The 27130-nt window shown below is 44.8% G+C and overlaps 1 protein-coding gene across 1 annotated transcript in view; it reads right to left on the minus strand.

The window, feature by feature from the left end:
* col11a1a (collagen, type XI, alpha 1a) overlaps positions 1-27130 on the minus strand; it is a 251811-nt gene that overhangs the window by 157672 nt on the left and 67009 nt on the right. Inside the window, exons 11-15 of the mRNA XM_043700060.1 lie at positions 17112-17165; positions 16575-16628; positions 11104-11157; positions 8112-8165; positions 7935-7979 (exon numbers count right to left, since the gene is read on the minus strand). Of these exons, the coding sequence (XP_043555995.1) occupies positions 7935-7979; positions 8112-8165; positions 11104-11157; positions 16575-16628; positions 17112-17165 (261 nt within the window). The remainder of the gene's footprint in view (positions 1-7934; positions 7980-8111; positions 8166-11103; positions 11158-16574; positions 16629-17111; positions 17166-27130) is intronic.

The raw sequence follows: 27130 nt of genomic DNA on the forward strand, positions 1-27130 counted from the left end.
GTGACTTGTTAGAGGTGTATAAGATGATTAGGGGTTTAGATAGGGTCGACAGTGAGAATCTTTTTCCTCGTATGGAGTCAGCTATTACAAGGGGGCATAGCTTTAAATTAAGGGGTGGTAGGTATAGGACAGATGTTAGGGGTAGGTTCTTTACTCAGCGAGTCGTGAGTTCATGGAATGCCCTGCCAGTAGCAGTGGTGGACTCTCCCTCATTATGGGCATTTAAGCGGGCATTGGATAGGCATATGGAGGATAGTGGGCTAGTGTAGGTTAGGTGGGCTTGGATTGGCGCAACATCGAGGGCTGAAGGGCCTGTACTGCGCTGTATTCTTCTATGTTCTATGTTCTATGAGAGAACGCCCAGATCTCTCTGCACAGATGCACTTTGAACCTGCTTCCCATTCAAAGAATAATTGGTCATCTTTTCTGGCCAAAACGGACAACTTCACAGCTATCCAGATTAAACTCCAGCTGCCAGACTCTTGCCCTTTCTCCCAGCCTAGCAATATTGATCTGTAAACTATTTATTTCCTTATCACAGCCTACTTTTCCACCTACATTAGTATCATCCACAAATTTTGCTTTGTTGCACTCTATCCGTGTTTGCAGATCATTAATATAGACTGAATATCTTCAGCCTTCTCCACACATTGTCCACCTGCCTGCTACATGTTTTCCCTCACAACCTGTCAATAGCTCTTCAATGCCTTTTTGAATTTTTCTCATTGCTGACAGTCTTTGGCTTTGTGTCTTCAGCAGACGCAGATATATCACTCTTGGACTCTTTATTGGAGTCATTAATAAAGATTATAAATAGCCAAAAATCCTGGTGACACACCAGCCATCACCATCTGCCAACTTTAAAATGCCCATTGAGATCCTCTCTGTGCTCCCTGTCCTGTAACCAATCCCCTATCCACCCAAATATGTTGCTCCCAACTCCTGGACAGCTCATCTCATTATAATGTCAGTAATTTATTCTGCTCCCTTTTTACACTCCATTCCCATAGAATCATACAACATATAGAGGAGGCCCTTCAGCCCATCACGTCTGTACTACCAAACATATACTGCTAGTCCTTGAATGTTATGACATTTCAAGTGCTCAATACTTCATGTTCATGTTCCAATGGACCTGCACTCCCAGATCTCTCTGCCCATCAACTTTTCCCAAGGCTCTTCCGTTCATTGTATAATTCGCTCTAGAATTTGTCTTACCTAAATGCATCACCTCACATTTGTCTGGATTGAAATCCATCTGTCATGTCTCTGCCCAACTCTCCAGTCTATCTATATCCTCCTGTATTCTCTGACAGTCCCTTACTGCTACTCCACCAATCTTCATGTCATCTGCAAACTTGCTGATCATACCAACAGTGTCCTCTTCCAGATCATTTATGTATATCACATACAATAGTGGCCCCAGCACTGACCCCTGTGGAACACCACTGGTCACCTTTCTCCATTTCGAGAAACTCCCTTCAACTACTACTCTCTGTCTCCTGTTGCTCAACCAGTTCTTTATCCACCGAGCCAGAACACCCTGCACACCATGTGACTTCACTTTCTCTATTAGTCTACAATGGAGAACCTTATCAAACACCTTACTAAAGTTCATGGACATGACATCAACAGCCCTTCCTTCATCTATCAACTTGGTCACTTCCTCGAAGAACTCTATGAAGTTGGTAAGGCACGATTTCCCCCGCACAAAACCATGTTGCCTCTCACCGATAAGCTCATTCCTTTCCAAATATAAATAGATCCTATCCCTCAGTACCTTCTCCAGCAACTTTCCCACCACTGACGTCAGGCTCACTGGTTTGTAGTTACCCAGAATATCCCTACTATCCTTCTTGTACAGGGGGACAACATAAGCAATCCTCCAGTCCTCCGGCACCTCACCTGTATTTAAGGATGCTACAAAGATATCTGTCAGGGACCCAGCTATTTCCTCTCTCGCCTCCCTCAGCAACCTGGGGATAGATCCCATTCGATCCTGGGGATTTGTCCACCTTAATAACCTCTAGCCTACCCATGCTCCCACTGCCCTTTCAGGCAGCACCTTCCAGATCCCAACAAATCACTGTGTAAAACAATCCCCCTCACCTCCCCCTCTGGGGCTTTTCCCAGATTCCCTTCAATCTGTCTCCATCTGTCCCTGGAAACGTTTTTGCCTGATTTACTTGATCAAACTCTCTCCATGATTTTGAACACCTCGGTTAAACCCCCCCAGAACCTTCTCTGCTCTAAGGAGACCAATCCCAGCTTCTCCAGTCTCTCCACATTCACTGAAGTCCCTCATCCCTGCTCCCATTCCAGTAAATCACCTCAGCTCCCTGTCCAAGGTGTCCTCTTCCTAAAGAGTGGGGCCCAGGATTCTGAGATCAATCAAAGTTTATAACACAGAAAGAATCCACTTGACCTACTCTCTGCGTGCTGATTGGAAAAAAATAACCCAACCTGACTTCACTGCCCTGCTCATGGTCAGGTGGAATATAACACAGGACAATGTGAGGTAACACACTTTGGTAGGAAGAGTAGAATATAAAGAGAGCGCACCGTTTCCTTGGGGAGATTCAGATTTATCTGGCAAACTCTCCCTCACAGTTATACCAGATTCTGAAGGCGATCAGTCATGTACAGAGGACCCTCGGTTATCAGAATTTTGGATTATCTGAAGATGATGTGAATGTCCAGATAGAAACATTACATCAATGAAGTGTTCCAACACTGATCGCGTCGTTTGTTTATAATGATCGGACGAGTGCTGGGGGCGCGGACGGGGGAGGGATGGATGGGCAATGCTGCAGGTCCCTTCCACATATATGTGTGTCTCTGCTCAGAAACAAACCCTGAGACAGAGAGGGAGCAAGGCAGGCAGAGCCAGGACAAAGGGAACTTCAGAAAACTCCGAGCCTCAGAGGTGAGGAATTGAATCAGTTATCTGAATAATCAATTATCCAAACAAAATACTGCCCGCCCGTCTCGTTTGGATAATCGAGGTTCCTCTGTATTCACATGTCTTCCATCATGCATCCACATTCACAAGCAAGAAGATCATCCATAATGGACTATCGACCTGTCTTTATCGATAACCTTCTGGGGCAGTGGGAAAGCGTTGTGCAGCTCTCTGTACTTCCAAAACTGCTGTTTTCATTCAGCTGCATGTGTCAGTGACCAGCCTTCACCTCAAGTAATCTGCGGCAAAATGTCTTCACTGCTTGGCATGGGGTAGTGGGATCTCTTCAAAGACTTATTGAGGTCTTTTGAACCTAAGTACTCTCTCAGCATTTCAGCTCTTTTCTCTGTTCCCAGGCTGCTCCTCCATCCTCTCGGAAATGGCAATTTCATAATTACCCCATTCTACTGCAACTCATTAATCTTGTCTTTCAGACAGGACTTTGGGACATCTGGGACTCCCTTCAGTAGATGCTGTGTGGGTCTCACACTCTTCCTACTCTGAGATGGGATTTACCAGGAAACCTGTAAAAACAATTTGGTGATCTTCTCGGATTTGTTCAGCAGCCAATCTCTTAACATCCACTATCCGGAACTCCTGACCATCACCGCACCATTGCACTGGGCTCCCAGCTTGGAATAAGTATTGTACAACAATATAGCCTCAACTTTACCCTTCAGGGCTTCCTTTTCAGTAGCAAAATATCAATCACCTTTTCACCTGATGGAATTAATCAGTAGTATGGTGTAAAATGATTCATTCAAACCATTGGTTGATATCTCTCTAGCAACTTTCTCTACAGACTTGTTTTGCTTCTATCCACTTGTTTAAAGACAAATGGATTCAGTTTCTTGTTGTTAAAGCATCACTTCCCCCAAGCTTGACATCTTTGTTCTCTTTTCTATGATGTTCTCCACAGTATTTACATCCTGCTCTCTCACCCTGAGCATTCAACTGGCCTTTCTGAAATATTCCTTCCTTTCTCTAATCTATTCCATTTTGGGTTTGAAATATTTCTCAGTATAATGGAAGTCCTTGTCTGTTCCCATATTAATACATTCCAAACAATCATCAACAATATCAGAGATTCTCCACATGTCAATTGCTTCCTTCAGAGTATATTTCTCCTCCCTCAGCAGATGTACTCACATAGCAGGATCTCTAAAACCTAAGACATTCCTATCTCAGATAGAATTATCTTTCAGTGCTGGCACATACTGATCAATAGTCTCCATCTCCCTCGATCTCTGATGTTGAATAAATCCCATAAGTAACAATAAAATGGATTTAAAGTGGTTCTTCAAAAACTGCCTAAGTTTCCCTGTTTCCTTTCTAGTAGCTAGTGAGATATAGGCAGCAAGACAATTTGTGTAACCCTCTCCTCAGCACAGAACACAAGGTTACAACTCTTAGGTACATAGACTCTTTCTTAATGAATTGTTGCTTTTTCAGTTTGAGAGTCAAGAAATATCCAACCTCTGTCTCTAATCTCCTTTCGCTTCCCCAGTATCAGGGAGTAGAATGTGTACCCAGTATGTGAAAGCTGTGGAGTATTGGCATTCCTCACTGTACCCTTCAGTAACTTATTCTCTAATAGATCCGACAACACACATCGCTTCGTTTGGACATTTCTTGCTGCATTACTCTGAGACCATGCTTCAAGTAATGAGTGGGAAATGGCCACCACAGACTGCATACTGAGGCACTTCCAGCAGAGGTAGATGCAACAAGATGACAGCAAGGCAACCTGAACACTAAGAGGACAATTACATTTCAACAGAGACAACATCAAAATACACAATCCTTATCAACCCTCCTCAATTCCTCATCAAAAATCTAATCCATTTATTCAGAAACAACCACAGTGGCTACAAAAGCAGGACAGAGGTTCAGAATACTACAGTGAGTAATTTAGCTCCAAACTCCCCAAAGCCTATCCATGATGTCATTCTAAACTAATCCCATTTGCCTGTACATGGTCTGTATCCCTCCACTCGCTGCCTGTTTACCTGTCTGTCTAAGTGCCTGTTACATGTTGCTAACCACCTCCCCTGGTAATGCGTTCCAGGCACCTACCACTCTCTAGATAAAGAAATTGCCTCACATATTTCCTTTAAACTTGCAAAGAGTGCTGGAAAAGCTGGTCAGACAGCAATAGGAAGGGCTTTATGCCAGAAACGTTGATTCTCCTGCTCCTCGGATGCTGCCTGACCAGCTCTGCCTTTCCAGCACCACACTCTTCATTCTCTGATCTCCAGCATCTGCAGTCCTCACTCTGTCCTTTAAACTTTCCCCCTTTAACCTTAAATCCAATGCCCCTAATATTTGACATTTCCACCCTGGGAAAGAGACTCTGACTAGCCACCCTATCCATGCCTCTCACAATTTAAACACTTGCATCAGCCCGCCCCTCAGTATCTGATGCTGCAGTGAAAACAATCTAAGTTTGTACAACGTCTTCTTTTCGCTAAAACACCCCAGTCCAGGCAACATCCTGGCAAACATCTTTTGCACCCTCTCCAAAGCTTCCACATTGTTCCTATAGTGTGTTGACCAGAACTGTACACAATACTCCAAAGGGGGCCTGAGTAAAGTCTTAAACAGCTGCAACATGACTTACCAACTTTTATACTCAATATCCTGATCAATGAAGGCAAGCATTCCAAATGCTTTATTTACCACCATATCCTCTTGCATTGCCATTTGCAGGGAGTGATGGAGTTGCATCCCACAATCCCTCTGTATATCAATCCTCCCCCAAGGGTCCTGCCATTTACTATAAACTTTCCTCTTGCACTTGACCTCCCAAAATGCATCACCTCACACTTGTCCGGATTAAAATCTATTTGCCATTTCTCCACCCAGCTTTCCAACTGATCTATATCCTGCTGTATCCTTCAATAACCTTGCTCACTATCCACAACTCTACCAAGTTTATATCATCTGCAAACTGACTAATCAGATCATGTACGTCCATCGATTATTATTTACGTATTATAAGCAATAGCACTGATCGCTGTGTAACATGCCTGGTAACAGACCTCCAATCAGAAAAACACCCCATTACAATTACCCTCTGTCATCTATGACCAGATCAATTTTGTATCCAACTTACCAACTGACCATGGAAGCCATGTGGTTTAATCTTCTGAGCCAACCTACCATGGGGGACCTTGTTAAACACTTTACTAAAGTCCAAGTAGACAACATCCACTGCCTTACCCTCATCAATTATTTTCATCACCACCACAAGAAAAATCAATTCTGTTTGTGAACGAAGTCCTCCCCTGCACAAAGCCACGCTAACCCCGCACACAGCCACGCTAACCCTGCACACAGCCACGCTAACCCCGCATAAAGCCATGCTAACCCTGCACACAGCCACGCTAACCCCGCACTAAGCCACGCTAACCCCGCACAAAGCCACGCTAACCCCGCACAAAGCCACGCTAACCCCACACGAACCCACGCTAACCCCACACGAACCCACGCTAACCCCGCACACAGCCACGCTAACCCTGCACACAGCCACGCTAACCCCGCACTAAGCCACGCTAACCCCGCACAAAGCCACGCTAACCCCACACGAACCCACGCTAACCCCACACAAAACCACGCTAACCCTGCACACAGCCAAGCTAACCCTGCACAAAACCACGCTAACCCAGCACAAAACCACGCTAACCCAGCACAAAACCATGCTAACCCCGCACACAGCCATGTGACTATCCCTAATTAGTCTATTCTTCTCTAAATGGGAGTAAATCCTGTCTGAGAATCTTCTCCAATAAATTCCCAATCACTGATGTAAGATTCACCAGCCTGTAACTGCCTGGATTATTCCTGTTGTCCTTCTTCATCGAAGAACAACATTGGCTATTCTCCAATCTTCTGGGACCTTGCCTGTGGTTAAAGAGGATTTAAAGATCTCTGTCAAGTCTTCAGCAATCTCCTCTCTTGCCTTCATCAGTATCCTGGTTTGGATACTGTCAGAGCCTAGGATTTATCTAAATGTTTTTCAAGAAACCTAACACTTGTGCTTTTTAATATCAACATGTCCTAGAATATCAATATACCCCTCACTAACATTACCATCATCCACGTCCCTCCCCTTGGTGAATACTGATATAAAATACTCATTAAGGACCTCACACACTTCCCCCTGGTTTCACACAAAAATTCTCTCCTTTGTTATTGAGTGGACCTATCCTTTCCCTCGTTCCTCCCTTGCTCCTTATGTATATCTATAAAATACCTTGGGAATTCTCCTTAATCCTATTTTCCAAGAACATTTCATGGTCTATTTTAGCTCTCCTAATTCCTTATTTAAGTTCCTCCCTCGAGGATCTCGCCTGATTTCATTTTCCAGGATTGTACCTGAAATGTCTAAGGCCTAGAACATTGAGTAACCCTTCCTGCTCTTCTCTCTAACAAGTTTCGGTCATTCCCACATCATCGTAGTCACATGTACCAATCCAGGCTCTAAGATTCTCTGCCTTACTTGTTATACTCCTTGCACTAAAATAATTACACTTTAAACCACAAGTCCCACTGTGTTCATTAACCTGGCCTGTCAACCAATCAGCACTGTCCTCCTATGCAATATAAATGTTGATGTTTCACTTGAATTGGTAGTCTTGCGAGGTATCCTGATGAATTCAAGGCAAAACTTCAACAAAATCCATCCCTTTTCTGCAACACTCAAGCTCTTACCGTTCTCTTATTCAATTTCCATAATGAGTGTAATTCTAAGTGAATTATGATCACTACCATCCAGAACTGCCCTTTCATTTGCAAACTATGCACCAGCTGAGGCCTACCCAGGGAGTGATGAAGTTTTTTTGTAACCTTCTTGCTGTTATTATCTATTTCTAGATTTGTAAACCAGGGATCCTGTGTATTGTATTTCTGACATTGTTTGCCACATAGAGAGAATTGATTTGTAGAAGATTATTTCAAAATAATAACTTACAGCTTCACCAGGTAACCCTCGTGGACCAATCTCTCCATCGTCACCCTGAGGAAAACAAAAGATCAAAATAGATACTTCGCTGGAGGGTCAGGGAGGGTTCGGAGGAGAGGGGATCCTATTAGATTCTGAGTGATGATTCATTTAATGAAGAGAGAAGAAGGAGCTGAACAGACTCACCCGTTCCCCGTCTTCTCCAGGAGGACCAGGGGGACCCATTGCCCCTGTCTCACCCTGTGAACAAACAGCAAGAGCTGAGTTACACATTTAATCCATCTCACTTCCTTAAACACTGGGACCTGCTATAGCCCAAACACTGGCAAAAGCTGAAACAATATATTTTACATGAAAGCAGAATGAAGAAGACATTACCAACGGAATCCCATCAGCTTGTACTGAACAAAATCGTCAGAAAAGAATTGTTGCCTCGTTCCTGAATAACTAACCTCACAAACGCTGCTGTGCTGCCTGTCATTGTAGAGTGAAATCACAGACAATCCCCTTCAGGGCAGACTGAGGACATTCAGCCAAACAATCCCGTGCTGATTCTTTGAAAGATTAATCCAGCATCGACCACCCCCTGGGCGTTTCCCCCACAGATCTGCAATTCCCTTTGAAAGCTATGATTAAATCTGTTCCCCTTTCAGGCAGCACATTCCAGATCCTAACAACTCCCCCTGGTAACCCCCTCTTGGAGTTTTTCCCTTCGATCTGTCTCCGTCTGGTCACTGAGCCTCCTGTCCAATTTCTATGGGAGGTACGAGAAGGTAAAGTCAAGAAAAGGATCATAGCTTTATTCTTGTAGAAGAAAGTTTAGTATCAAGCCAATCTCACATTGAAATAATTACAGCAGGAAAAGGGTTCCCTTGTATTGCAAAGGAAGGGATTCCAGGATTTTGAACCATGACACTGAAGGAGTGTGACATATTCCAAGTCAGGGCGGTGAGCGGCTCAGAGGGGATTGTGCAGGGGGTGCTGTTCCCCCGTATCTGCTGCCCTTCTCTTGCTGGAGATTGTGGGTTAGGAAGGTGCTGACTAAGGAGCCTTTCTCAAAGGTGATGTCACTGCAAGCTGTCCCAAATTGGCAAACCATGTGATTGGTGAGACATAGAGAGGAAAGGGAATGATTGGAGATGTGAGAGAGTGTGTGTGTGTGAGAGAGAGAGAGACAGAGATAGAGAGACAGACAGAGAGATATATAGAGAGGCAGAGTGAGAGAAACATAGAAAGAGAGAGAGAGAGACAGACAGAGACAGAGAGGAATGGGTGGAGTTGGAGGTGAGAGAGACAGAGACAAAGAGAGAGAGAGAGAGAGTGTGGAATGGATGGGGGTTGGAGATGAGAGAGAAACAGAGAGATTTGCCTACCATGGAATACAATGGAGGTTCAGTAGGTTTATACCTGGCAGGATGTGACCGTCCCATCAGAACAGACAGAGGAGACTGGTCCAGAATTCTCAGGAATTTAAACGATTGAAAGGCTATCCGTTCCTGTTAGAGTGATGGGTAAAGCTGGTAATGATAGGAAGGAATCAAACGTTATAACAACTTGGATCATGTGAATCTTTTGAAACGTGTAAAGAGTGTCAGGGTATCCTTAATAGGGGAATCTGGAGGGCACAAAGGGGATATGAGATAGCCTTGGCAGGTAAGGATAAGGAGGATCCAAAGAGAGTCTCCAGGTACATTAAGAGCAAAATAGCAACTACAGAGAGAGTAGGGCCCCTTAACGATCAATGAGGTTATCTGTGTGTTGAACCTCAGGAAATGGGAGGGATACCAAATGAATAGTTTGCATCTGAAAGACATGGAGGCCAGATAACTCAGCGAAATAAATATTGATGTCTTGAAAACAGTCCACATTACAGGCAAGGAGGTGCTGGGGGTCTTAATAAACATAAACACTGGGACCTGATCATGGTATCCCAGGAGGCTGTTGGATGTTAGGAAAGAAATTGTGGTGCCCATAGTAAGAATATTTAAGTAATCTACAGCTAAGGGTGTGTGCCAGAGGGCTGGAGGGTGGTTAATGTGCCTTTATTTCAGTAAGACTGTAAGAAGAACCCTGGGAGCTATAAACTGGTGAATCTGACATTGGTGGTTGGTAAGTTATTGAAGGGGATTCTGAGAGATAGGGTTTGTGTGCATTTGGAGAGACAAGGAATGATTAGGGATACATAATCAGCCTGACTTTGTGCGCAAGAAATCATGTCTCAAAAATGTGATTTGAATTTTTGAGGATGTTAGCAAATTAACTGATAAGGGTAGAGCAGTAGACATGATCTACATTGACGTTAGTTAAGCCTTTGACAAGGTTCTGCTTGGTAGTAAAGTTATATCACATGGAATTCAAGGACAGCTTCCAACTGGATACAAAATTGGCTCAATGGCAGGAGACAAGAGTGGGGTGGAAGGTTGTTTTTCGGACTGGAGGCCTGTGGTCAGTGGGTGTTCCACAGGGATCAATGCTGGGTCCACTATCGTTCGTCATTTAGATAAAACAATCTGGATGAGAATTGAGGAGGCATGATTAGTACACTTGTAGATGACACCAAATTGTGGATGGTGAAGAAGTTTATCTGAGATTACAAAGGGATCTTGATAAATTGGGTCAATGGGTTGAGGAGTGGCAGATGGAGTTGAATTTGGAAAAATACGAGGTGCTGCATTTTGGTAAAACAAACAAGGGCAGAATTTATACAGTTATTGGTCGGGCCCTGGGGAGTGTTGTGGAACAGAGAGGCCTAGGGGTTCAGCTACATAATTCTTTGAATGTTGCATCACAGTTAGACGGGGGATTAAGAAGGCGATTAGCACGCTGGCCTTCATTGCTCAGACCATTGAGTATAAGGGTTGCGACGTCAGGATGAGGTTATACAGGACAGTAGTAAGGCCACTTTTGGAGTACTGTGTACTGTTCTGGTCGCCCTGTAATAGGAAAGATATTATTAAATTGCAGTCAGTTCAGAAAAGATTTACCAGGACTTACTGAGAGTGGAAGGCTTGAGTTATGAGGAGAGTCTGGTTAGGCTGGGACCTTTTCACTAGAGCATAGAAGGTTGAGGAATGACCTTATAGAGGTTTATAAAATCATGAGGAACATGGATTGGGTGAATAGTCAAGGTTGAGGGGGTTGGGTGTGGGGTGCAAGTGCAATGCGATGGAAACCTCACCCTGTTTCCTTTCATTCCTGGGAGGCCTGGCAATCCATCGAAACCACGATCCCCCTGAAAAAAATACAAAAGCAACTCAAGAATACGACAGGTACAGAGAATGCATGCGTGTGTGTGTGTGTGTGTGTATGTCATGATTTGGAGACACCGGTGTTGGACTGGGATGGACAAAGTTAAAACTCACAACGCCAGGTTATTGTCCAGTGGGTTTATTTGGAAGAACTAGATTTTGGAACACTGCTCCTTCATCAGGTGGTTGTGGAGAATAAGATTGTAAGACACAAAATTTATAGCAAATTTATTTACAGTGTGATGTAACTGAAATTATATATTGAGAAAGACCTGGATTGTTGTTAAGTCTCTCATTTTTTAGAATGACCTGTTGGTTTCAGTTCTTTCATATGTAAATCGCAAAACCTTTTTTAAAAGTTACATTCGCAAGTGAACTTTAACAATTGCTGTAATGTCGGCCCAGATAATGTATTGAAGGTGTTAGCTTCCCTGTATGAGGTGGCTGTACCACAATGGTCACAATTCTAATCTAAAAAGTAGCTTAACAGAATCTTACAAGGGTTCATGCAGTTTTTGAGCAAAGTAAAATGTAATTCTGCAAGTACAAATTCACCCCACAAACTTGTATGTGGGTGTGTTATGTGTGTGTGGGGTGGGGGCATATGAGTGTCTGTGAGAGAGGTGTGTATGTCTGTGAGCGTGAGTGTAAAGGGGTGTAAGTCTGTAAGAGGGTGTGTGTGTGTGTGTGTGGGAGTGTATGTGTGAGCATATCTCTCATACGCTCACACATACACTCCCACACACACACTCTCACAGACTTATACCCCTTTACACTCACACACGTACACACACTCTCTCACAGACACTCGTAACCTCCCCCTCTATACACACACATCCATGTGTACACATACACATATAAGTTTGTGGGGTGAATTTGTATTTGCAGAATTACATTTTATTTTGCTCAAAAACTGCATGAATCCATGTAAGATTCTGTAAATCCGTTTTTTAGATTAGAATCAGTCTGAACTTTGTGGCACAGACAGCCTCACACAGGGAAACTAACACCTTCAATACATTATTTGGGCCGACATGACACCAATTGTTAAAGTTCACTTGAGAATGTAACTTTTAAAAATAGTTTTGCGATTTACATATGAAAGAACTGAAACCAACATGGTCTTTTTCAATAAACAATTTCAGTTACATCACACTCTAAACTTTTGTTATAAAGTTTGTGTTTTATAATCTTATTCTCTACAACCACCTGAAGGAGCAGCGCTCCAAAAGCTACTGCTTCCAAATAAATCTGTGTGTGTGTGTGTGTGTCTCTGCCTGCCTCATGGAACACAGATTAGTACAGCACAGTACAGGCCCTTCGGCCCTCAATGTTGTGCTGACATTTTATCCTACTCTAAGATCAGACGAACCTACATACCCTTCATTGTACTATCTTCCATGTGCCTATCGAAAAGTCTCTTAAATTTCCCTAATGTGTCTGACTCTACTACCACCGCTGGCAGTGCATTCCACACACCCCCCACTCTCTGTGTAAAGAACCTATCTCTGACATCTCCCCTAAACCTTCCTCCTATCACCTTAAAACTATGCCCCCTCGTGATAGCCCTTTCTGTCCTGGGAAAACATCTCTGACTATCCACTCTATCTATGCCTCTCATCATCTTGTACGCCTCTATCAAGTCACCTCTCATCCTCCTTCACTCCAATGTGAAAACCTTTCTTCATAAGACACACCGTCCAGTCCAGGCAGCATTCTGGGAAATCTCCTCTGTGCCCTCTCTAAAGCTTCCACATCCTTCCTATAATGAGGCGATCAGAACTGGATACAATATTCCAAGTGTGATCTAACCAGGGCTTTATAGAGCTGCAGAATAACCTCATGGCTCTTAAACTCAATCCCCCACTAATGAAAGCCAACACACCATATGTCTTCTTAACAACCCTATCAACCTGGGTGGCAACTTGGAGGGATCTATGAGCATGGACCCCAAGATCCCTCTGTCCCTCTACACTGCCAAGAATCCTGCCTTTAACCCTGTATTCTGCATTCAAATGTGACTTTTCAAAATGAATCACTTCACACTTTTCCAGGTTGAACTCCATCTGCCACTTCTCAGCCCAGCTCTGCATCCTGTCAATTTCCCATTGTGATCTACAACACACTATTCACAACTCAACCAACCTTCATGTCATCAGCAAGCTTAGTAACCCACCCTTCCATTTCCTCATCCAAGTCATTCGTACAAATCACAAAGAGCAAATGTCCCAGAACTGATCCCTGCAAAACACCACTGATCACCAAGCTCCAGGCTGAATACTTTCCATCTACCACCACCCTCTGTCTTCTATGGGCCAGCCAATTCTGTCTCCAGACAGACAAATTTCCCTGTATCTCATGCCTCCTTACATTCTGAATGAGCCTACCATGGGGAACTTTATCAAACATTTTGCTAAAATCCATGTACACCACATCCACTGCTCTACCTTCATCAATGTGTTTTGTCACATCCTCAAAGCATTCAATAAGGTTTGTGAGGCATGACTTGCCCCTCACAAAGTCATGCTGACTATCTCTAATCAAACTATGGTTTTCCAAGTTATCATAAATCCTGTCTCTCAAAATCTTCTCTAATACCTTGCACACGATAGATGTAAGACTGACTGGTCTGTGATTCCCAGGATTATCCCTATTCCCTTTCTTAAACAAGAGAATAATATTTGCCATCATCCAATCATCTGGGACTACTCCACTGGACAGTGAGGACACAAAGGGCATTATCAAAGGCTCAGTAATCTCTTCCCTCACTTCCTGTAGTAACCTAGGGCATATCCTGTCTGGCCCAGGGGACTTATCTATCCTTATGTTTTTTTTCAAAACTTTCAGCACCTCCTCCTTCCTTACATCAAGCTGCTCTAGCATAACAGTCAGTCACACGCTGTTCTCAGAAATGTCAAGGTCCCTTTCAGTAGTGAATACTGAAGCAAAGTATTCATCAAGGACCGTCCCTACCTCCTCTGACTCCAGACACAAGTTCCCTCCACTATCCCTGATCGACCCTACCCTCCCTCTAGCCATCCTCTTGTTCCTCACATAAGTGTAGAACACCTTGGGGTTGTTCTTAATCCTACCCACTAAAGCTTTTTCATATCCCCTTCTAGCTCTCCTAAGTCTATTCTTCAGTTCTTTTCTGGTTACCTTGTAACCCTCTATCGCCCTGTCTGATCCTTTCTTCCTCAACCTTAACTAAGCTTCCTTCTTCGTCTTGACTAGATGTTCCACATCCCTTGTCACCCAAGGTTCCTTTACCCTACCATCCCTTCCTTGCCTCAGTGGGACAAACCTATCCAACACTCACAGCAAGTGCTCCCTAAACAACCTCCACATTTTTGTCATGCATTTCCCTGAGAATACCTGTTCCCAATTTATGCTCCACAGTACCAACCTAATAGCATTGTACTTCCCCCTCCCCCAATTAAATACTTTCCCATACCATCTGCAAAAGTATCCCTTTCCATGAGTATAGTAAAGGTCAGGGAGTTGTGATCATCATCACCAAAACGCTGTCCCACTGATAGATCTGACACCTGACCTGGTTCGTTGTCAACCATCAAATCCAATATGGCCTCCCCTCTAGTCGGCCTATCTACATATTGAGTCAGGAATCATTCCTGGACACACCTGACAAAATCTGCTCCATCCAAACTATTTGTACGAAGAAGGTTCCAATCAATATTAGCAAGTTAAAGCCACCCATGACAACAATCCTGTTACTTCTGCACCTTTCCAAAATCTGCCTCCCAATCTGCTCCTCCTTGTCTCTGTTGCTATTAAGTGTGTCTGTGCCTGTGTGTGTGTGTATGTCTGTGTTTCCGTGTGTGTGTTTCCGTGTGTACTGGCGTGAGTGTGTGTATGTCTGGGTTTCCGTGTGTGTGTGTGTGTGTGTACTGGCGTGAGTGTGTGTATGTCTGGGTTTCCGCGTGTGTGTGTGTATGTGTGTGTTCTGGTGTGAGTGTGTGTGAAAGAGAGAGAGTCAGTGTTCTGTATGAGAGAAATTCTGAGTATGTGTGTGATGAATGAATATGTGTGATTGTGCATGTGTGTGTGTGACAGTGTGTATGTGCAAAAGTTTTTGCATGTGTGTATATGAAAGCAAGGGTGAATGTGTGTGAGATATGTATATTTGTGGGTCGAGGGAGGGAGTGTTTCACAGAGTGACTGAGTGTGAATGTATCAAGGTGTCATCGTTTGAGTGAAGGGGAGAGTGAGCATGAGTTTGTGTTGTGAGCGTTAGGCTGTATGTGGATGTCTGTATGACTGTAGCTGTTGAAGTGTGCGAGTGCATACTTGCATAAATGGTTGTGTACATGAACACGTGCAAATGAAAGGTTTTCATGTACTTGTGAACGTTTATGCTGGCTGTGTGTGTGTGTGCCTGGGTACATGTGTCGGTGTTAGTGCCTGCATCTGAAATGGATTCACACTTCGCTTCATTGTAAAGGCCACGCAGGGAGTGATGTATAAGGTCAAGAAAACACAATATTCACCAGAATGAATGTTCAGCTCAAAGCTTTCCTCCCTCATACCCCCACCCCTCACCCTCACACCCCCACCCTACACCTCCCACCACTCACCTCCCACCCTTCCTGTCACAGCCATCCCTCACCCCTCACCCCCCAAACCTCACCCTCACCCTTCACTCCCATTCCCTCTGCCCTCCTGTCAGAGCCACCCGTCTCCACGAGTGACAGTCAGTCCCTGACCATGGAGGTTAGAACCTGTTCATATGTAACTTTGTTACTCTATGATTCTGTTATTGTGTGACTCTGCAATTACATGACTCTATCACTATATTCCCGAGGTAAAAACAAGGGCTGCAGATGCTGGAAACCAGATTCTAGAGTAGAGTGGAGCTGGAAATGCACAGCAGTTCAGTCAGCATCTGAGGAGCAGGAAAATTGACGTTTCGGGCAAATTACCTTGTTAATTATATGACCCTGTGGTTGTATGATCGTGCGATTGTGTGACCCTGTTATTAATCCAACTCCGTTATTAAATGACCTACATTGATTTCCCACATGGAAATGGCTCTATTTTAAAGTTCTCGTCTGGAATTTTAAATCTCCAGTACTCTGTCCACCTCCAGATATCTGAGATTGCGCTCAGACCCACAACCCTCTGAGATATCTGTCCACCCACCATCTGCAGTGCTCCCCCACTTGAGGCTGCCCCCACATTTTGGGGTTTGCTTCCTGACCCTCCATACCCCTCAAAGCCCCCTCTTTATCCAAGACTCCGGTCACCTGCTTCATGGGACACCATGGGACATCCTGTTTCTTTATCACCTGTGTGATGCTCCAGAGGATGTTTGGATCCATTCAGGACACTATATAAATGCACATTGTTGTTGATGAGCAGAGCTCGGTGATGTGTTAATTACCTTTGCTCCAGGTTCTCCCGGCATTCCCCGGGATCCATCAGCACCAGGACGACCCTGGGAATGACAACAGAACATCGTAAGGAACAGATGGAAGGAAACTGCAGGAATTAAAATGACATGAGAGGAACTAGGGGAAAGGGACAGGAAGGGATAGGAACCAGAGATACAGGATTCCTCAATCAGCCCAGCCAGAAAACATGGAGGTCAGGCATGAAGCTGGGAATTTGGGAAAAATCACAGAAAATTGGAATCAATGCATGTGAATTGGGAGCTGGAGTTCAGGGAATAGGGATTGGGGAATAGAGAAGAGATTTTAATAACTAGAGATTGAGAAATGGATAAGGGAATACAAGGGAGGAAAATGAAATTATAAAAATGCAATAATATCTGAGAAAGAGCATCTTCTGTATTTAATCAAACAAACAGATCAATAATAGACATGGATTTATTGTGTGAGACGTTTCACATTTCCCTGCCTCCAAGGGATTCCCAAAAGAAAGTTTAAACGAGACCAAGTGCAGTGACGTTCATACTTACCCTCTTGCCTGGCTTTCCAGATGCACCCAGAAGTCCTTGGATCCCTCTCGGACCCTGCAATCAGAGTATGGACACAGTGAGGGACACCCACCGTCACATCTCACTCACCCCTGGTCTCCCCCAACTACCCCAACCCACCTGGGTTACACACAATATTCAATCCATCCGAGACAGAATGACAGCAAAACTCAGAGTGATGCAGCACAGGAAGAGGCCATTCTGCCCTTTGATACTATACTGGTGCTATGAAGTAACTAGCCAATTAATCAAAGCTCCCACTGCATCCCTGTTGGCCTTTTATTTCCCTTTCCCAGTGTTTCCCCGATTCCCTGTGTGAAAGTTCTGATTGAATCTGCTCCCACCGCCCTTTCAGGCAGCACCTTCCAGACCCCAACAACTCACTGTGTAAAACAATCCCCCTCTCCTCCCCCTCTGGGGCTTTTCCTGATTCTCTTCAATCTGTCTCCCTCTGCTCCCTCACCCTCCTGCCCCTGGAAACACATCTCTTAGTTCACTCAGTTAAAGAGGGCATCACAATGGGAGGGGAGAAAATTGGAAAGCTCAAGGAAAGGCTGCCTTTATTGACCTGAAGAGGATCTTGGTTCCTGCGGGAACCTGTGAGCTCACCACATTCTTCAATCATCCTGAGACGTGGGGCAGGAGGGGGGTAACTGTCACATGAAGGAGTGTTAGCAGAGGCAGTTAGATAAACAGGATGGTGAGTGAAGGTTCAGAAACAATAGTGAGGGAGAGGAGTTTGAGGCACATGAACAAGTTGGAGATAATGAGGGACAGTCAAAACAGATTGAAGCCCAAAAGCTATCAGTTGGTGGAGTGAGATATCAGCCTGGACAGAGGATTGGTTAACAGAAAACAGTCAGACTAGATTGAACATCGTCACCTTAGCAACCAATGGAGGATCAGATGGATCAGTGCTGCGGCCTCAACTATTTCCAATTGTTATTGATGAGCTGGATGGAGGGAGCAAGTGGAAAGATAGACTGGCACTGGGGGAACTAGAGAATGTTCCCCCAATGATCCCGAAGGTGGACAGACTGAGAAGGAGAGGTTGAGTAGGCTGGGCCTAAACTTATTGGAGTTTCGAAGAATGAGAGATGACCTTATTGAAATATACACGATTCTTAGAGAACTTGACAGGAGAGATGCTACAAGGTTATTTCTCCTTATAGCTTGAGAGAGCATAATCTCAGAATAAGGAGGTAAGATAGAGATGAGAAAGAATGTCTTCTGTCAGTGGGAGTGAATCTGTGGATTTCTTTAGCACCAGGGGCCGTTGTGGCTGAGTCATTAAGTATATTCAAGGCTGAGGGAGAGATTTTTATTTAGTTACGGAAATGAGGGTTTATGGAAATGAGGGTTTATGGAAATGAGGGTTTATGGAAATGAGGGTTTATGGGGAAAAACCAAGAAAGTAGATTCGAAGTAGATCAAGATCAGCCATGATTTCACTGATTGGTGGAGCAGGCTGAATGGGCCGAATGGCCTCCTTCTGCTTTTACATCTTTTGATCCTATAGGAGATAAATAACTGATGGCATCAAGTCAGGTATGAACAGAGGTTGTGAAGTTGTGTACAGTGGAATACAAATCATGTGAGTGAGACAAAAAAATGATTGAAGCAGCATAATGTGGGAAATGTGAAGTCATCCATTCGACAGAAGAATCTAAGAACTGAATCTGATTGAAGTAGGGAGAGAGAGAGAGAGAGAGAGAGAGAGACTGCAGGAAGCTGCAGAACAGAGGGATCTGGGGGTCCCTGGATATGAGTCAGATGCGAGCTATCCTCAGAGAGATGACTGGGCAGGATGCTGCCTGAATTGCTGTGCTCTTCCAGCACCACTGATCCAGAATCTGGTTTCCAGCATCTGCAGTCATTGTTTTTACCTCCTTGAACATTTACTCTGCAGTGTTTAGATAAATGAGATTCATTTTACTGAGGATGTTAGAAACCCACTCGACAGGAAACAGGAGATAATCTCAGAGAGGATTAGTAAAGTGTTCAAAACACAGGGAGACACAGATAGCACCAGAATAGAAAACAGAAAGTATCAGTCAGAGAAATAGAGCAATGAAGAAAGTCATAAAATCGAAATCAGAGTGACATATATATGTATATGGTTATGGTTTAGGTATATTTTCTTTTTATCAGATGGTCTACAATGGTATAAGTATATAGGGTTAGATGTACAGCATGTGGTGAATAGCCTGCCCTGTCTCAATGCCTTTTCCCATCTGCCCAGCTTCCTCTGTCCCTGCTCCCACTCTGAGCTGTAGCCTTTATTTTATACAGCATCTTCTCTCCATGTCCTTCTGAGCAAAACGCATCATCTCTGTCTTCTTGGCATTGACTCCATCTGTCACATCTTTCTGTTAATATAGCACACAGTGCCCTGGGCTTTATTTATCGTGGTGCAGAGTATAAGAGCCAAGGAGGTGATATTGAAATTGTATGAACACTGACAAAGCCTCAGTTGCTCCTGGCTTGGGAAACTACACTGGGAGTGCAGGTCAGATTCACAAACAGGGCTGTGTGGATGAGGAATTTCAGTTACAAAGATAGATCAGAGAAGATGGGACTGTTGTCCTTGGGGTAGAGAAGACTGAGAGGGAGTTCTGACTAAAGTGTTCATAAGACCATAAGACCATAAGACATAGGAGCGGAAGTAAGGCCATTCGGCCCATCGAGTCCACTCCGCCATTCAATCATGGCTGATGGGCATTTCAACTCCACTTACCCGCATTCTCCCCGTAGCCCTTAATTCCTTGTGACATCAAGAATTTCCTTGTGACATTCAAAATCATGAAAGGACTGATCAGAAAAGATTCAAGGTCCCAAACACACCTTCCAGGTGAAGCAGCACTTCCCATAATCTAGTCTCCTGCATTCGCTGCTCACAATGTGATCTCCTCCACATTGAGGATATGAAGCACAGGCTGGGTGATTGCTTTGCCGAACATCTACATTCTGCCCACAAAAATGACCCGGAGCTTCCAGTTGCCTGCCACTTTAACACCTCATCCTGTTCCCTGGCCAACATCTGTCTCAGGCTTGCTGCAGTCCTCCTGTGAAGCTCAATGTAATTTGGAAGGACAGTGTCTCATTTTTGGCTTGGGAACCTTGCAGCCTCTGGAATTCAACATGGAGTCCAATAACATTAGAGTCTGATTCCAATCTTCCATGTTTTTATCACCCCATCCCACCCCACATGCAGTCCTTTTATAAAATTGGTTACTTTTAGCAAAGTCACCTGTTCTGTCCTCCACTTAGCTCTTGTTATCATTTATTCAGCATTGCTTCTGTCCTATCCGACTATCAATAATTCCCTTGTCTGCCTAGCCCTTTCAAACCTCTCTCTCTCTTTCTCTCCGGGCTCCATCTCCAACAAATACATGGGAACACCACCCCCTGCAAGATCCCCTCCAAGCTCACCATCCTGACTTGGAGATATATCAATATCATGAGGTCAAAATCCTGGAATTCCTTCCTTAAGGGCATCATGGGTCAACCCACAGCAGGTGGACTACAGCGATTGAAGCAGACACCCCACGATCTCCTTTACAAGTGCAACTAGGGATGGCCAAAAATACTGGGCAGTCAGCAACACTCACATCCCACAAAATAAATTAATAAATTGAAAACCACGGAATTATTAGCGACAGGCAACATGTGCAGGGAAGGGTGTGTCTCACAAAAGGTGGCTGAGTTTTTTGAGAAAGTGACAAAGATGGTTGATGAGGGCAGGGCTGCAGATGTTGTTCTTTGACAAGTCCCTCAATGCGCTGATCTAATTGAAGAAGTCACATGGGCTCCACAGTGAGCTGCTCAGATGGATACAGAACTGTCTTAACCATTGAAGATCGACAGTGGGGTGGAAGATACGTGACCAGTGGTGTTCTGCAGGGATCAATGCTAAGACACCCTTGTTGTTTGTAAAATGTATAAATTATTTGGATGAGAATGTTAGGGGTCTGATCAGTAAGTTTGTGGATGATACAAAGATTGGGCGGAGCTGCGGATGGTGAGGAGGATTGCCGGGGATACAGCAGGATATAAATAGACTGGACAGAGAAATGGCAGATGGAGTTTAATCCAGACAAATTCAATGTGATGCACTTTGGAAGGTCTATTGCAGTAGGAAGCATACAGTAATTGGTAGAATCTTTAGTGGCATCAACATACAGAGGGACCCAAGCATACAACTCCACACTTCCCTGATAGTGGCAACACAAGTGGGTAAGGTGGTCAAGATGATGCATAGTTTAGAAGGATCTTTGGTGAATTTTCACAGTGCATCTTGTAGATAGTACACACTGCTGCTACTGAGCGTTAGTGGTGGAGGGAGTGGATGCTTGTGGACATGGTAGCAATCAATGGGTGGTTTTGTCCTGGATGGTGTTGAGTTTGTTGAGTGTTGTTGGAGCTGCAGTGGCAGGAGTGTGATGGAATACTCCCCATCCAGGCAAGTGGGGAGTATTCCATCACACTCCTGACTTGTGCCTTGTAGATGGTGGACAGGCTTTGGGGAGTCTGGAGGTGAGTTATTTTCTAGAGTGGGACAGCGTTTTCAATTGGCTAATGGTACAAGGACCATGGGACACAGACTTGAGGTTTTTGTAAGAGACACGGGAGATAACGTGATAAAACATAGGAGCAGAAATAGGCCATTCTTCCCATCGAGTCTGTTCCTCGGTGGGATTTAGTGAGATCATGACTGATCTGATAACCCTCACCTCCACTTTGCTGCCTTTTCCCCAGAGCCCTCGATTCTTTCCTGAGTAAAAACCTGCCGTTCTCAACCTTGAATTACTTAATGACCCAGTTTCAATATGAGGAAGACGTTTCTCTTGCAGTGAGTAGTAATGACAGAGTAGGCCATTCGGCCCCTTGAGCCTGTTCTGCCATTGAATATGATCACAGCAATAATTCAACACAAAAGCCTGTTACCCCGCCCCACGCACATTGGACCCCTTTAAAACCAAGAGCTATATCCAACACCTTCTTGAAAACATGCAGTGTCTCGGCCTCAACCACTTCCAGTGGCAGAGAATTCCACAGGCTCCCCGTTCTCAGGGTGAACAAATGTCTCCTCATCTCAGTCCGAAATGGCCTACCCCATACACTGAGATGGTGTCCCCTAGTTCTAGATTACCCAACCAGGGAAACACCCTCCCTGTCTTGAGTCTGTACAGACCTGTTAAAATTTTATAATTTTCAATCAGATTCCTTCTCATCTTCTAAACTACAGCAAATACAGGCCCAGTCGAACCAATCTTGCCTCATGGGATAGTCCTGCCATGCTCAGTATCAGCTGAGTGAACTTTCATTGCATTCCCTGAATAGCAAGTAACAGGGCAGAAAATGGAAAGGGCCAGAAATTTAACTTCAGGTACAGCAAATAAAGGGACAACTATGAGAATGGGGTCAGTCAATACAGGACAGAGGGTGTTGTACTTAAATATACGCAGTGTACAAAACAAGGCCAATGAGCTTGTGGCACAGACTGAAATTAGCAGGTACGACGCTGTGGGTATCTCAGAGACATGGCTTCCAGGGGATCAGAGATGGAACAAATATCCAAGGGATACACGTGCTATCGGGAGGACAGGCTGATGGGCAGAGGGACAGGGTTTGCCTTGATAGTAAGAAATTACATTAAATTGATAGCATGAAGTGATATAGAGTCGGAAAATATAGAAATGTGTGGATAGAGCTGACGAACCGCAAAGGGAAGGTGACCTTAATGGGAGCTGTGTTGAGAGTGCGTTGCTGGAAAAGCACAGCGGGTCAGGCAGCATCCAAGGAGCAGAAAAACTGACGTTTCGGGCCAGAACCCTTCATCAGGAACATGTACAGGCCTCTGAGCAGCAGTCAAGATGTGGGGCAGAAAATAAATCAGGAAATAGAAAAGTCATTTAAGAAAGACACTATTACAATAATCATGGCGGACTTCAATACTCAGGAGGACTAGGAAAATCAGGTAGGTAGCTGATCTCAAGTAAAGGCATTTGTGGAATGTCCACAGGATGGTTTTTTGAACCAGCTTGTGTAGAGCCCACGAGGGAACAGGGAATTCTGGATGTGGCGATGTGTAACGAGACAGACTTGAGAAGGAACCCCTTGGAGACACTGACCATAAGAGAATCAAACTCACCCTTCAGTTTGAGTGGGAGAAGCTGAAATCAGCTGTAACCATATTATAACTGAGTCAAGGTAACTGCAAAGACATGAGCCACTGAGTCAGAGAGATGTACAGCATGGAAACAGGCACTTCAGTTCAGTTTGTCCATGCCGACCAGATATCCCAAACTAATCTAGCCCCATTTGCCAGCATTTGGCCCATATCCCTTTAAACCCTTTCTATTCATGTACCATTCCAGATGCCTCTTAAATGTTGTAATTGTACCAGCCTCCACCATTCCCTCTGGCAGCTCATTCCATACAAGCACCACCCTGTGTTAAAAAGTTGCCACTTAGGTCCATTTTAAATCTTTCCCCTCTCACCTTAAACCTTTGGCCTCTAGTTCTGGACTCACTCCCATGAGGGAGGAGCTGGTCAGAGCTCGTTGGAAGGGGAGCCCAGCAGGGAAGACCGGGGCACAGCAATGGCAGGAGATGTTGGGGGTAATTTGGGAGGCACAGCAGAAACTCATCCCAAGGAAGGAGAAACATACCAAGGGGAGGATGAGGCAACCGTGGCTGATAAGGGAAGGCAGTAACAACATAAAAGCAAATGGAAAGGTTTACAATGTGGTGAAGATCCGTGGGAAACCAAAGGATGAGGGAAATGGAAAGAACTGCGGATGCTGTGATAAGAGACAAAAGGAGAATGCGCTGGAAAAGCTCAGCCCTCTCCTGAGGAAGGGTCACTTGACCTGAAACATTAACTCTGATTTCTCTTCACAGATGCTGCCAGACCTGTTGAGCTTTTCTCAAAAGCAACTTCTACTTTTCTCAAAAGCTCAGGGAGCCTTTAAAAACCATTAGAGGGTAGCTAAAAAACAATAAAGGGGAGAAGATGAAATATGAGAATAAGCTAGCTAGTAATATAAAAGAAGTTTGTAAGACTTTTTTAATATATCTAAAAGGTAAGAGAGAGGCGGAGCATTGGCATTGGATCGCTGGAAAATTAGGTTAGAGACATAGCAATGAGGAACAAAGAAGTTGCAGGGAAACTGAATAGATACTTTACATCATTGCGGAAGACACCAGCAGCATACCAGAACTTCAAGAGTGAGGGGGTAGAGGTCAGTGTCGAGGCCATCAGTAAAGAGAAGGTGCTGTGGAAGCCAAATGGTCTGAAGGAGATAGCTGAGGAGATTGCAGAGGTATCGGTGGTGATCTTACAGCAATCACTGGAATCAGGCAGAGTCTCAGAGATTTGGAAAATGGTTAACATTATATCCTTGTTCAAGAAGGGAGGGAGGCAGGAGACAGGCCAGTTAGCATGACCTCAGTCATTGGTTAGATTTTAGAACCATTATTAGGGCAGCATGGTGACTCAGTGGTTAACACTGCTGCCTCATAGCACCAGGGGACCCAGGCTCGATTCCAGCTGAGGACAACTTTGTGGAGTTTGCACGTTCTCCCCGTGTCTGTGCTTCAGTTTCCTCCCACAGTCCAAACATGTGCAGGTCAGGTGGATAGGCCATGCTAAATTTCCCATCGTGTTCAGGATGTGCAGGTTAAGTGGATTATCTGTGGGAAATGCAGCGTTACAGATTAGGTGGATGGGTCTCAGTTGGAGGGTCACCGTGGACTTGATGGGTCAAAAGCCCAGCCTCCACACTGTAGGGACTCAAATGATTTCTATGATTAAGGATAAGATTCACCTGGAAGTGAACAATAAAATAGGGCTGAGTCAGCACGTCTTCATCAAGGGGTAGTCATGCCTGACAAACCTGTTAGAATTCTTTGAGGAGGTAATGAGCAAGATAGACAAAGGGGTGCCAGTGGATGTGATCTGTTTGGATTTCCAGAAGGCCTTTGACAAGGTGCTGCACAGGAGGCAGCTGAATAAGATCCCATGGTGTTAGGGACAAGGTGCTGACGGGGAGAGGGGATTGGCTGACTGGCACAAGGCAGAGAGTGGGCAAACAGGAGTCTTTTTCAGGATGGCAGCCAATGACTAGTGAAGCTGCATTATACATTAATGAGCTGGACGGAGCAACTGAGGATATGGTTGCTCAGTTTGCAGATGACACAAAGGTAGGTGGAGGGACAGGTTAGTGTCGAGGAACTGGGGAGGCTGCAGAAGGACTGGGAGAGTGGGCAAGGAAGTGGCAGATGGAAATACAATGTTGGAAAGTGTAAGGTCATGCACTTTGGTGGAAAGAATAGAGGCATGGAACTTTTTATAAATAGGGAAAGGCTTCAGAAATCTGAATCAGAAAGGGTCTTGGGAATCTTGATTCAGGATTCCCTTAATGTTAACATGCAGGTTCAGTTGGCAGTTAGGAAGGTAAATGCAATGTTTGCATTAATTTCATGAGGGCTAGAATACAAGAGCAGGGATGTACTGCTGAAATTGTATAAGACTCTGGTCAGACTGCATTTAGAATATTGTGAGCAGTTTTAGACTCTGTATCCGAGGAAAGATGTGCTGGTGTTGGAGGGAGTCCAAAAATAATCCTGGGGATGAAGGTCTTGTCATATGAGGAGTGGTTGGGGACTCTGGGCCTGTACTCAATGGAGTTTAGAAGGATGAGGGAGGATCATTGGTAGAGGGATTGAGTTCCGGAGCCGCAATATCATGCTGCAACTATATAAAACGCTAGTGCAGCCACACTTGGAATATTGTGTACAGTTCTGGTCGCCATATTTCGGGAAGGATGTGGAAGCATTGGAAAAGGTGTACATGAGATTTACCAGGATGTTGCCTGGTCTGGAGGGAAGGTCTTATGAGGAAAGGCTGAGAGACTTGGGTCTGTTCTCATTGGAAAGAAGGCGGCTAAGGGGGGATTTGATAGAGACATACAAGATGATCAGAGGATTAGATTCCCTACAGTGTGGAAACAGGCCCTTCGGCCCAAAAAGTCCACACCGACCCGCCGAAGAATAACCCACCCGGACCCATTTCCCCTCTGACTAACGCACCTAACCTATGGGCAATTTAGCATGGCCAATTCACCTGACCTGGACATTTTTGGACTGTGGGAGGAAACCAGAGCAAACCCACGCAGCCACGGGGAGAATGTGCAAACTCCACACAGTCAGTCTGAGGCTGGAATTGAACCTGGGACCCTGGTGCTGTGAGGCAACTGTGCTAACCACAGAGCCACCACTGTGCAGCGATTAGATAGGGTAGACAGTGAACGTCTTTTTCCTAGGATGATGACGTCAGTGTGTACAAGGGGGCATAACTACAAATTGAGGGGTGATAGATTTAAGACAGATGTCAGAGGCAGGTTCTTTACGCAGAGAGTGGTAAGGGCGTGGAATGCCCTACCTGCTAATGCAGTCAACTCAGCCACTCTTCGGGGGGGTTTAAACTAATTTGGCAGGGGGATGGGATCCGGACTTGTAGTCCAGCAAGTAAGCTAGCTGTGTGTCAGGAAGCCCAAGACTGTAGGGAGGCTGTGGAGAAGGTAGCACTGACAGGGACTACTTGCGGACACAGAGATGGGCTCAAGTGCGTATACTTCAATGCAAGGAGTATCAGAAATAAGGTGGGTGAACTTAAGGCGTGGATCGGTACCTGGGACTATGATGTTGTGGCCATCACGGAAACGTGGATAGATGAGGGACAGGAATGGCTGTTGGAGGTTCCTGGTTACAGGTGTTTCAGTAAGATTAGGGAGAGTGGGAAAAAAGGAGGGGGGGTGGCATTGCTAATTAGAAATGCAGAAAGGAAGTTTGAGGGGGATCTGCCTCTGGAGGTAGTATGGGCTGAAGTCAGAAATAGGAAAGGTGCAGTCACCTTGTTGGGTGTTTACTATAGGCCCCCAAATAGCAGCAGAGATGTGGAGAAACAGATGGGGAAACAGATTGTGGAAAGGTGC

Source organism: Chiloscyllium plagiosum, chromosome 11 (assembly GCF_004010195.1).
Source record: "Chiloscyllium plagiosum isolate BGI_BamShark_2017 chromosome 11, ASM401019v2, whole genome shotgun sequence".
NCBI lineage: Eukaryota > Metazoa > Chordata > Chondrichthyes > Orectolobiformes > Hemiscylliidae > Chiloscyllium > Chiloscyllium plagiosum.